The following is a 13,165-nucleotide window of genomic DNA, read 5'->3' on the forward strand; positions in this document are numbered from 1 at the left end:
TGACCTATTACTAAAATGTTTGTGAAAATTTCAGCCACTGGTTTCCTAGAATAATATAGAGTATGGAACTTAAAGGGGTTTTTCGGTAAAAAAAATAATTTTTTCCCTGAACAATTTCCTGAAGTATTGCCTATGAAACAAAATATTCATACTTACCTGCTCCGCGCCACTTCGGTGGTCCATGTTGCCTCTTCTGGTCCCAACATTGTTTATATCTAACTGGCTATGGGCATGGTCACATGCACAGCGCCAGCCAATGACCAGCTTCAGTGGTGATGTGGCCACAAGCAGCACGTCACCCCTGAAGCCAGTCATTGGCTGGAGCGGTGCATGTGACCATGTCCATAGCCATCCAGATGTAAACACTGCTAGGATCGGATGATGGTGAGGGCAGAGGCAGCGCAGAGGAGCAGGTAAGTATGCATCTTCTGTTTCAGGGGCCATGCTACAGGAACTTGTAAAAAATCCTTGCAAAGGAATGGAATAAGTTTCAAAAAATAAATAGGAGATCCCTTTTTTTTTAGCACTTCAATAAAATAGCGATAGAAAAGAACTGCACTCTCTGGAGGTCTTGACCTGGCTGGGTATTACAGTTGTGTTCAAAATAATAGCAGTCAGACATCACTAACCTGATCACTCACTGTTTTTGCTAGAAATGATATTTCTACATGGCAAATAATTTACTATCAGGTGTAGTAGAGTAATAGAGACCCAACAGTCATACCATGCATGCTGCTGATGCTCTGTAATTCAATTACTTATTGAAAGGGGCATGTTCAAAATAATAGCAGTGTGGAGTTCAATGAACGAGGTCATTCATTCTTTGAAAAACAGGTGGAAATTATTGCCCCTATTTAAGGAAGGCAGAAAATGTTGTACATTCTGGTTAGAGTGCATTTCTCTCTGAAATTCTGAGGAAAATGGGTCGCTCCAGACATTGTTCAGAAGAACAGCGTACCTTAATTAAAAAGTTGATTGGAGAGGGGAAAACATATAAAGAAGTGCAGAAAATGATAGGCTGCTCAGCTAAAATGATCGCAAATGCTTTAAAATAGCAACCAAAACCTGAAAGACATGGAAGAAAGCGAAAAAAAAACATTCAAATGGATAGAAGAATAGCCAAAATGGCAAGGACTCAGCCAACAATCAGCTCCAGGAAGATCAAAGAAAGGTCTAAAGTTACCTGTGAGTACTGTTACAATTAGAAGAGGCCTATGTGAAGCCAAGCTATCTGCAAGAAGCCCCTGTAAAGTCCCACTGTTGAAAAAAAGACATGTTCTGAAGAGGTTACAATTTGCCAAAGAGAACATTGACCGGCCTAAAGAGACATTTTGTGGAATGATGAAAGCAAGATTGTTCTTTTTGGGTCTAGTGGCCGGAGACAGTTTGTCAGACGACCCCCAAACACTGAATTCAAGCCCCAGTACACTGTGAAGACAGTGAAGCATGGTGGCACAAGCATCATGATATGGGGATGTTTCTCAGACTACGGTGTTGGGCCTATAACAGTCTAATATTTACTTTTCTTCATTTTTTTTTTTAGAGGAACAACACAAATTTGATATCGCTTTCTTCATGTTTTCATTTGGAATAGAATGTGTAGTGTTCCCAATGCATTTGTGTGTATGGAAATAAAAGCTATTAGAAGGATTTTGAGCTTTATTCACTTTTTTAAACACACTGCTATTATTTTGAACACAACTGTATATGGACAGCCTATTGTGTTCAATAGGAATCATGCAATGCTTTATTTCTCCTGTGGAGGTGCTGCAAGGGAGTTGAACAATTGCTGTTTGCAGATTAAAATTTCTAAGGGTTCCAGCAACAGGAAACCCTGGGGACTTTTCTAACAAAAGATGATTGTCCAATGCACGCACCCCCTTGAAGGTCTCCGCAGCATTAGTGTCATGTGCTAAATCCAGCAGCGTTTTAGGAAGATGATCACACAAGATGTGTGGAAACCATTATGCAACAGATTGTTTGGTGCTCTTCCATTTTCAAGATTGGGAAAAACTGAGAATAGTTAGGAAAAAAAAAGTCGGATGGTGGAGGCTCAAAGTTAGTTGAGATTATATTTTCATCAGGTCAAAAATGTCACCTTCTGAATGCCTAAAAATTACGATGCCAGTATTTTTGGCAAGACTATTTAGGGTTGTCATGGGATTCATAGAGTAGTACAGACTTACATAAAACCAGAACTCTACTTTTGTCTGCCCACCTGTGACTCTCAGCTTGTCTGTTCCAACAAGAACTTCTTTATCATCAACAGAAAACAGCATCTTTCCTTTATCGGAGTGTATCTGGAACTGTTGCCCATAGGCTTCTATCAGACCAGGACCTGAAATAAAGAATTCAAGATTAAATGATAAAGACTAGTAAATGTGACTTAATTGACAATTTTAATATAGTAAAGTAGAACATTAGCGTAAATTTAAGGTGGTTGTTGGTATGGACCAGACTAGGTGCACTCACCAACAATAGTGATCTCTAGTTTTCCAATAATCAAAGCAGTTAATATTATATGGTGCTCTTTATACTTTGAAATACCAATAGAGCATACCATATTATTAACAACCCCTCCTTATAATAGATGGTTCCCTCCATGGGCAGAAGATCATATCTTGAGATCGGGAGTCGTTGTGATGAGCTATTTCCATGAGCTGCTGTCTACATGCTTATTTCTTCTACAACATTGAATAAAAATGTAGAATCACATGGATGCTGTTAACAAGCTCTAGCCGATAGCAGGTAGCTTGAATAGGGGACCCTATCTACCAGCTTGAAATGCCCATAGAGGGAGGCCAGTTATAGTGAAAGTCAAACTGGCCAATTTCCTAGGGCCTCTGTTTACTAAGATGGCCCCGAGGATGGGAACCACAGAAGCAGAAACTAAAATCACTTAGTATTATATCATGTTACACAATGGTATTATTTAAGAACTGAGTTGCAGTATTATTTGGGTACTATTTGGTGCTACTATATGTGCTGTATATGACAGCAATATCTTGGCACAACATGGCAATATAGAGGAACAACACAAATTTGATATCGCTTTCTTCATGTTTTCATTTGGAATAGAATGTGTAGTGTTCCCAATGCATTTGTGTGTATGGAAATAAAAGCTATTAGAAGGATTTTGAGCTTTATTCACTTTTTTAAACACACTGCTATTATTTTGAACACAACTGTATATGGACAGCCTATTGTGTTCAATAGGAATCATGCAATGCTTTATTTCTCCTGTGGAGGTGCTGCAATGGTATTATTTAAGAACTGAGTTGCAGTATTATTTGGGTACTATTTGGTGCTACTATATGTGCTGTATATGACAGCAATATCTTGGCACAACATGGCAATATAGTGTGATATAGCAATATAATATACTGCCAATGACAATATAATATAATAAACATGGCAATATTATATACTGAATTTATGGTAAAACTTTAGTTTCTGGGCCTCTTTGCTGGGTATAGTGATATAGTGAATGCCATGTGCAGTTGTTTCCAGAATCTAGAAAACAGCTTTTTTTGGATTCTGCGGTCTTATTGATGTCTGTTTTGTAGGCGTGTTTGCTGTGGTTTCAGCTTTCTGTTTGCTGTTTCATTGCAGTCTTGTACTGTAGCTTAGAATAAGTTTCTGCAAGATTTAATTCCTCTTTCCTATATTAATCATTCTCCACCTGTGCATCATCGCCGCCTTCCATCTGCTCAATTGCCAGACTCTGTCTTCCTCATCTATTGCCATCCTCATCCAGTCTTCTGTCATCAATGAGTTTATTATTCTGCATTTGTTGTCTGATACATGCTTCATACAGTATATGTTTTCTCTTGACTGTCCTGCTGTTACATAATTCTGCTCTACTTAAGCCTTGGTGGTATCTGAGTACCAAGAGCCATTGATTAGGACTTGGGAAAAGTGACTGCTATAGTGAAGATCTGCAGTCTTGCATATAACTGGTATTGTTACACTATGATAGATGCAAATAAATGTCTAGACACAATGGAATCGCCTTAAATAGTGTCAATTACTGACCCAAAATTAGCTCAATATGATGTTAACAAAGGTATAATACTATCACATTGAATAGGACATCATGTTCCTGTTCCTTCTTGTCTGAAATGTGCTTTTACATATGACAGGGGAATGTCCTTGCCTGGAGACATTCTGGGCGGAGATTGTGGACATGCCCTTCAATGTTCTGCCATACCCCAACTGTTGATGCCTGAGTTGTTTGAAGCTTAGATTTAATCACACTGCTGGAACATTTTGGTATTCTCTTAGCTAGTAGAGTACTATGTAAAGAAAGGAGCGTGTCCAGATACAATCCACGGACATAGATTTAAGGCCTCTTTCACACGTCACTGATTTGGTCAGTGATTTCCATTTATTGTGAGCCAAAACCAGGTGCGACTCTAAACACAGAACAGGTGGAAATCTATTCATTATACCTGATCTCTGTCAAAGCTCCACTCCTAGTTTTGGCTTACAACCACTAATGGAAATCACTGATCATCCACTGACTGTGAGAGCATATAATAAAAGAGCAGTAGTGCAACACACAGGCTGATGCAATGATTAAACAATTGGAAACTAAAATTATTCTAGTCCAAGCAGAAACTAAAATGATCAACAGAGAAAAGTTCCTGCGCAACAAACTGGATTTTGAAACATGCCATATATTTGATTGGAATATGCATAGGACAAGGAGAAGGAGGGAATGGAAGTTCATGCTGGGCTACAAGTGTCGGACTATTGGACTCTGGTTTTGACTACAGCATGGGAGAAGATAATCAGAGCTCCAATGTACAACTAGAAGCAGTGTCTTATAGGCCCCCTTTAGAAAACACACGAGGAGGGGGTGGAAGACACGGCAGAAAAACAAGATGAATATGATGAAACAAATGTTCTTAATCTTACATCTATAACGTTATCAAAGGAATTTATAACATTGTTATCAAAAGGTATTAAAGGGGTTGTCCGCTTTTTAATATTGATGACCTATCCTCAGGATAGGTCATCAATATCAGTTTGGCAGGGGTCCGATTCCCGGAACCCCTGCCGATCAGCTATTTGAAGAGAATGGGGACACCATACTTGTAAATACAGTACTCGCCGCTGCAGTTGCAATGGCGAGCAGGTAAACAAGAATAAACAAGAAGAGAAGGCAGCGCTCGTACGAGGGTTCCTTTCTCTTCAAACAGCTGACAGAGTACTGTTTGAAATCGACATGTATAAGGTTATTTGTAAAATTAATCCGTTTAAGTTACATGTCACTAAACAGGTTATACTACAAATTAAAAATTATAGACGGAGTGAGAGACAAATTCAGGTGGGACCCTTGGGGTTCAGTTTGAGTAATGAGTTGTCAACGCAGGAATATGATATCACTAGAGTTGAGCGAATCGAACCCAACAAAGTGGATTTGCTACTTACAAAAAAATGCTCTTCATGACGAAGTAATTTGTCACGAAGCAAGTTTTTTGGTAAGATTCGGCAAAGCAGCCAAATCGAATTTTCCAAAACTTCACTCATCTCCAGATATCACAACTGATTTATTGGACTTGGGTTTTAATGTGAAGGAAGATAAACAGTCTGTTGATATGGAATTTAAGGGAGCAGTTCCTCTATGACAGATCCTCCCATTTCAGCTGACTCTTCTTTAGACCTTTTTCAAAAGCAAGGAAATGCAGGTGTTGATATATCCTAAGTCAACTCCTAATCTCACTGAAAGTGAATACAAGGTGTTAAAATGGTTAAAACACAAACGGGATGTGATATGGAGACCAGTCGACAAGAGCAAAATGCAACACTGAGGGCGACTGACAATCTTTAGAGGAGCATGATGCTCACTGAGCAAGCAGTTAGTGGGGTAGAAAGTTGGAGATCAGGTGGTGAATCAACTGAAACAGGCAAGTAGCTGGGTTAATGTATTTAGAGGGAGTACAAAGGGATCCAAGAAGAAGAAGGCCAATCCTGTTTCTGTGCTTCCAAGCAAAATTGCCAAGTTGGGCTATGATGCAAGGATGTCAATTTCAGAAATGGTGGTCCCTAACAGTTGGGAGAACAGCCCAACTTGTAGTCGGGGGATGGTAGTGCAGGTAGTCCAAGACAGTTATTATAAATTATGTGGTGGAACAAGTGGATAAATTACTGAGAGGGGCTGGGGATGACCCAGCTGTTGTGGTCCATGTTGGTACCAATGACAAAATAAGTCCTTAAGGATAATTTTAAAGAACTAGGCTCCAAGCTGAAAGGAAGGACCTCCAAGGTAGTGTTCTCTGGAATACTGCATGTACCATGCGCTACACAGGGCCATCAGCAGGAGCTTAGGGAGTTAAATGCAGGGCTTAAGTCTTGGTGTAGAGCAGAATGGTTTGGGTTCCTAGACCACTGGGCTGACTTTTCACTGGGGTACAAACTGTTTTCCGCAGATATTTTGCACCTCAATGGAAAGGGAGCTTCTGTGTTGGGGGAGAGAATTATGGCTCGGGGGGCAATGCATTTAAACTACGGACGAGTTGGAAAGGTTATGGCTATAAATATGGTGGTAGAGAGGTTACAGAGGGGTCAGAATATATTGGTGGGTGGAATGGATGGAGGGGGGAGGATCAGAAAAGTGGATAAGGAGATCTGTCAGTTACAAACCAACTCTGAGGGAGGAAAAAATGATCATAAAAAATTAAATTTCCCTAAAAGTGTAAAATTTGAGGACAACTTAAAATGTATGTTCACAAATGCCAGAAGTCGCAAAATGGGAGAGTTTGAAGCCTTGGTACTGGAGAAACATATTGATATACAGTTAGGTCCATATATATTTGGACACTGACACAAATTAAGTTTTTTTTTTACCTGTTTACAAAAACATATTCAAGTTATAGTTATATAATGGACATGGACATAAAGTCCAGACTTTTAGCTTTCATTTTAGGGCATCCACATTAAAATTGGATGAAGGGTTTAGGAGTTTCAGCTCCTTTACATGTGGCACCCTGTTTTTAAAGGGACCAAAAGCAATTGGACAATTGACTCAAAGGCGGTTTCATGGGCAGATGTGGGCAATTCCTTCATTATTTCATTCTCAATTAAGCACATAAAAGGCCAGGAGTTGATTTTAAGTGTGGTGCTTGTATTTTGAAAGATTTTGCTGAGAAGTAAACATGCGGTCAAAAGAGCTCTCCATGCAGGTGAAACGAGCTCTCCATGCAGGTGAAACAAGCCATCCTTCATCTGCGAAAACAGAAAAAACCCATCCGAGAAATTGCTACACTATTAGGAGTGGCAAAATCTACAGTTTGGTACATTCTGAGAAAGAAAGCACTGGTGACCTCAACAATGCAAAAAGACCTGCATGCCCACAAACGACAACAGTGGTGGATGATCGCAGAATAATTACCATGGTAAAGAGAAACCCCTTCACAACAGCCAGCCAATTGAACAGCACTCTCCAGGATATAGGCGTATAAGAATAAGAAGGCTGGACTGGACTTTGCTAAAAAAAAATCTTCAAAAACCAGCACACTTCTGGAAGAACATTCTTTGGACAGATGAAACCAAGATCAACTTCTACCAGAATGATGGAAAGAAAAAAGTATGGCGAAGGCATGGTACAGCTCATGATCCAAAGCATATATCATCTGTAAAACATGGCGGAGGCATGCATGGGTCCCTAGTGTTTATTGATGATGTGACACAGGACAGCAGCAGCCGGATGAATTCTGGGGTTTCAGAGACATACTGTGTGCTCAAATCCAGCCAAATGCAGCCAAACTGATTGGTCGGCGTTTCATAATACAGATGGACAATGACCCAAAACATAAAGCCAAAGCAACCAAGGAGTTTATTAAAGCAAAGAAGTGGAATATTCTTGAATGGCCAAGTCAGTCACCTTATCTGAACCCATAGAGCATGCATTTAACTTGTTAAAGACTAAACTTCAGACAGAAAGGACTACAAACAAACAGCAACTGAAAACTGCTGCAGTAAAGGCCTGGAAACACAGGGTCTGGTGATGTCCATGAGTTCAAGACTTCAGGCAGTCATTGCCAACAAAGGGTTTTTAGAAATTAACATTTTATTTACAATTAATTAATTTGTCAAATTACTTTTGAGCCCTTGAAATGAAGGGATTGAGTTTAAAAAATGCTTTAGTTCCTCACATTTTTATGCATTTTTATGCAATCATTTTGTTCAACCCACTGAATTAAAGCTGAAAGCCTGAACTTCAACTGCATCTGGATTGTTTTGTTCAAAATCCATTGTGGTAATGTACAGAACAAAAATTAGAAAAATGTTGTCTCTGTCCAAATATATATGGACCTAACTGTAGTTGGTGAGACATGGCTCGATCTTCTCATTATTGGGTTGTAAATCTTCAAGGTTTTACTCTCTTTAGAAACGATAGAGCTTAAACGCAAAGGTGGTGGTGTATGTCTGTATGCCAGGAGTGATATAAAAGTAAGTGTGAAAGAAACAATTGTGGATGAAGGTTTTGCGGATGTTGAAGCATTGTGGGTGGAATTACAGAGGGAATAAAATAATGAAAAAATAATTCTTGGTGTGATCTACAGACCCCCCAATATCTATCAAGGAGATAGAAGATAAACTGCATGCGCAAATGGAGTGGGCGGCGCAGGCTGGCACAGTAGTGGTAATGGGAGACTTTAACTATCCAGTCCAGACATAGATTGGGAACATGGTTCTGCCTCTGCTGCAAAACCAAACAAATTCCTCAGCTTTTTGCAGCCGAGGTGATGCTCTTCTGGATCTAGTAATTTTTAACAATGCAGAGCTTGTGAAAAACATCACTGTCCATGAAAACCTTGGTAACCATGACCACAATATAATTATATTGCAACTAAACTGTAAAAAACAAACTCAGGTTGGTAGGGCAAAAACACTTAATTTTAAAAAGGCGAATTTCCCAGGGTTGAGCTTTGCACTTCAGTACATAGACTAGGAGCAGCTATTGTCACATAATGACACTAATGCTAAATGGGAGTGCTTAAAATCTACTTTGGATAAGTATATTGTTAAATACATTCCTAGAGGTAACAGTAACAAGTACAAGTGAATAAAATGAAACCCCACATGGCTTACAAATAGTGTAAAAAGGGCAATAAATGACAAAAAGAGGGCCTTTAAAAATACAAATCTGAGGGGTCAGTTGTAGCCTTTAAAAAGTATAAAGAACTAAATAAATTATGTAAGGGTGTAATAAAATTAGCGAAAATACACAATGAAATACAGGTGGCCAAAGAAAGTAAGACCAACCCCAAAAAACCAAGGTCAGAACATACAGTATATAACCCCTAAATTATGGTAACGGGGTGTTGGTCACTGGGGTTCAAGAGAAGGCAGAGCTCCTAAATTGTTTTTTTAGCTCTGTATATACAAAAGAAGAGAGCATCTTATGAAGGTGGCGCCACTGGTGTAAATACCTCAAATAACAAACTTAACTGGCTGACTGTAGATATGGTCCTTAATAAGCTAAAAAATAAATAAAAGTGAACAAGGCCCAAGGTCCAGATGGATTACACCCTAGAGTTCTAAAAGAAGCTCAGTTCAGTTATTGCTTTGCCTCTGTTCATAATATTTACAGATTCTTTGATGACAGGCATTGTACTAAGGGACTGGCGCAAGGCAAATGTGGTGCCCATTTTCAAAAAGGGTGCTAGGTAGGGATAAGCGAATCGACTTCGGATGAAACATCCCAAGTCGATTCGCATACAACTTCATTAGAATACTGTACAGAGCGAGCACTCCGTACAGTATTAGAATGTATTGGTTCCTATGAGACGAAGTTATTACTTCGCAAAGTCTCGAAAGACTTATGGTAATAACTTCAGAAATTAATTTCTACTGTTAAAAACCTTTTACCGAACTCTGTTTTGTTTCCAAGTGGTACTTTGGAACCTAACCAGAGTTCAGTAAAAGGTTTTTAACAGTAGAAATTAATTTCTGAAGTTACTACCAGAAGTCTCGCGAGACTTCGCGAAGTAATAACTTCGGCTCATAGGAACCAATACATTCTAATACTGTATGGAGCGCTTGCTCCGTACAGTATTCTAATGAAGTTTTATGCGAATCGGCTTCGGATGTTTCATCCGAAGTCGATTCACTTATCCCTAGTGCTAGGTCTTTACCAGGAGATTATAGACCAGTAAGCTTAACATCCATAGTGAGAAAATGTTTAAGGGCCTTCTACGGGACTACATACAGGATTATGTAACTGTCAATAATATAATAGTCAGGTCCATAAATATCGGGATATTGACACAATTCTAACATTTTTGGCTCTATACACCACCACAATGGATTTGAAATGAAATGAACAAGATGTGCTTTAACTGCAGACTGTCAGCTTTAATTTGAGGGTATTTACATCCAAATCAGGTGAACGGTATAGGAATTACAACAGTTTGCATATGTGCTTCCAACTTGTTAAGGTACCAAAAGTAATGGGACAATTGGCTTCTTAGCTGTTCCATGGCCAGGTGTGTGTTATTCCCTCATTATCCCAATTACAATAAGCAGATAAAAGGTCCAGAGTTAATTTCAAGTGTGCTATTTGCATTTGGAATATTTTGCTGTCAACTCTCAAGATGAGATCCAAAGAGCTGTCACTATCAGTGAAGCCATCATTAGGCTGAAAAAACAAAACAAACACATCAGAGAGATAGCAAAAACATTAGGCATGGCCAAAACAACTGTTTGGAACATTCTTAAAAAGAAGGAACGCATCGGTGAGCTCAGCAACACCAAAAGACCCGGAAGACCACGTAAAACAACTGTAGTGGATGACCGAAGAATTCTTTCCCTAGTGAAGGAAACACCCTTCACAACAGTTGGCCAGATCAAGAACACTTTTCAGGAGGTAGGTGTATATGTGTCAAAGTCAACAATCAAGAGAAGACTTAACCAGAGAGAATACAGAGGGTTCACCACAAAATGTAAACCATTGGTGAGCCTCAAAAACAGGAAAGCCAGATTAGAAATTGCCAAACAACATCTAAAAAAGCCTTTACAGTTCTGGAACAACATCCTATGGACAGATGAGACCAAGATCAACTTGTACCAGAGTGATGGGAAGAGAAGAGTATGGAGAAGGAAAAGAACTGCTCATGATCCTAAGCATACCACCTCATCAGTGAAGCATGGTGGTGGTAGTGTCATGGCGTGGGCATGTATGGCTGCCAATGGAACTGGTTCTCTTGTATTTATTGATGATGTGACTGCTGACAAAAGCAGCAAGATGAATTCTGAAGTGTTTCAGGCAATATTATCTGCTCAAATTCAGCCAAATGCTTCAGAACTCATTGGACAGCGCTTCACAGTGCAGATGGACAATGACACAAAGCATACTGCAAAAGCAACCAAAGAGTTTTTTAAGGGAAAGAAGTGTAATATTATGCAATGGCCAAGTCAATCACCTGACCTGAATCCGATTAAGCATGCATTTCACTTGCTGAAGAGTAGAGTAGATGAAACCCAGCGTCTGGTGATGTCTATGCGTTCCAGACTTCAGGCTGTAATTGACTGCAAAGGATTTGCAACCAAGTATTAAAAAGTGAAAGTTTGATTTATGATTATTTTTATGTCCCATTACTTTTGGTCCCTTAACATGTGCGAGGCACATATGCAAACTGTTGCAATTCCTACACCGTTCACCTGATTTGGATGTAAATACCCTCAAATTAAAGCCGACAGTCTGCAGTTAAAGTACATCTTGTTCGTTTCATTTCAAATCCATTGTGGTGGTGTATAGAGCCAAAAATGTTAGAATTGTGTCGATGTCCCAATATTTATGGACCTGACTGTAAGTGATAGCCAACATCATTTTACTAAAGACAGAAAGTGTCAAACTAGCCTGATTTGTTTTTATGAGGAGGTGATTAGAAGCCTGGACAGAGGGAAGGCTATTTTGAAAAGTCGTTTGATACTGTCCCACACGGACGCTTAATGGGTAAATTGAGGTCTATTGGTTTAGAAAATATAATTTGTAATTGGATTAAAAATTGTCTTCAAGATCATATCCAAAGAGTTGTGGTTAATGATTCCTACTCTGAATGGTCCCCGGTGGTGTACCCCAAGGTTCTGTGCTGGGTCCACTATTATTTAACTTCTTAATTAATGACATAGAGGATGGGATGGTGCTGTTTCTATTTTTGCAGATGACACCAAACTTTGTAATATGGCACAGTCTATGAAAGATGTTAATAAGTTACATGTTGACTTGGACAAACTTACTGTTTGGGCCTCCACTTGGAAAATGAGGTTCAATATAGATAAATGTAAAGTTATGCACCTTGGGGCTATTAATCTTCATGTCCTAGGGGAAGTAAAACTGGGAGAGTCACTGGTTGAGAAGGATCTGGGTGTATTAGTTCATAGTCTAAATAACAGCATGCATCTTGTATTAAAAGAGGTATGGACTCGCAGGACAGGGATGTAATATTGCCACTATACAAAGCGTTGGTGTGGCCTCAACTGGAATACGCGTTTAAGTTCTGGGCACCAGTCCATAAAAAGGATGCCCTGGAGTTCAGAAAAGTGCAAAGGAGAACAACTAAACTCATAAAGGGCCTGGAAGATCTTAGCTGAGCAAAGATTAAACAAACTGAATTTGTTTAACCTTGAAAAAAGACGTCTAAGGGGGGACATGATTAACCTGTACAAATATATAAACAGACCATACAAAAAATATATAGGGAAGCTCCCTAAGCCTGGAGAAAAATAATTCAGTCAAAAGAGGTGACAAAAATTCTTTACAGTAAGGGCTGTGGTTCTCTGGAATAGCCTGCCACAGGAGTTGGTCACAGCAAATACAGTAAATGGCTTCAAAAAAGGTTTAGATGACTTTTTAGTTCAAAATAACATTGAGGCTTATGATAATGTATAGAAATCTTGTTCTGCACACCCTTTCCCTTTGGTCCATCCCTTTTTTTAAAAAGAAGATGGACATTGATCCAGGGATTTGTTCCGTGGATCAATACAGCAGGATTACAGGTTGGACTTGATGGACGGTTGTCTTTTTCCAACCTTAACAACTATGTAACAGGGTCAGAAAACCAGGAGAGTCAGGATTAGTAAAAAAATCATTAGTGAGAATATCCTAGGTCCCTAGGAGAAGACACTAATCACAGGCAACCTGGCCATGTGACAT

At 39.3% G+C, this 13,165-nt stretch overlaps 1 protein-coding gene across 3 annotated transcripts in view; it reads right to left on the reverse strand.

The window, feature by feature from the left end:
- SGCG (sarcoglycan gamma) overlaps positions 1–13,165 on the reverse strand; it is a 282,350-nt gene that overhangs the window by 45,594 nt on the left and 223,591 nt on the right. For all 3 annotated transcript variants that reach the window (XM_040426206.1, XM_040426208.1, XM_040426207.1), the window contains exon 5: positions 2,219–2,338. In XM_040426206.1, the coding sequence (XP_040282140.1) occupies positions 2,219–2,338 (120 nt within the window). The remainder of the gene's footprint in view (positions 1–2,218; positions 2,339–13,165) is intronic.

This window comes from Bufo bufo, chromosome 3, assembly GCF_905171765.1.
Source record: "Bufo bufo chromosome 3, aBufBuf1.1, whole genome shotgun sequence".
In the NCBI taxonomy this organism is placed as follows: Eukaryota; Metazoa; Chordata; class Amphibia; order Anura; family Bufonidae; genus Bufo; species Bufo bufo.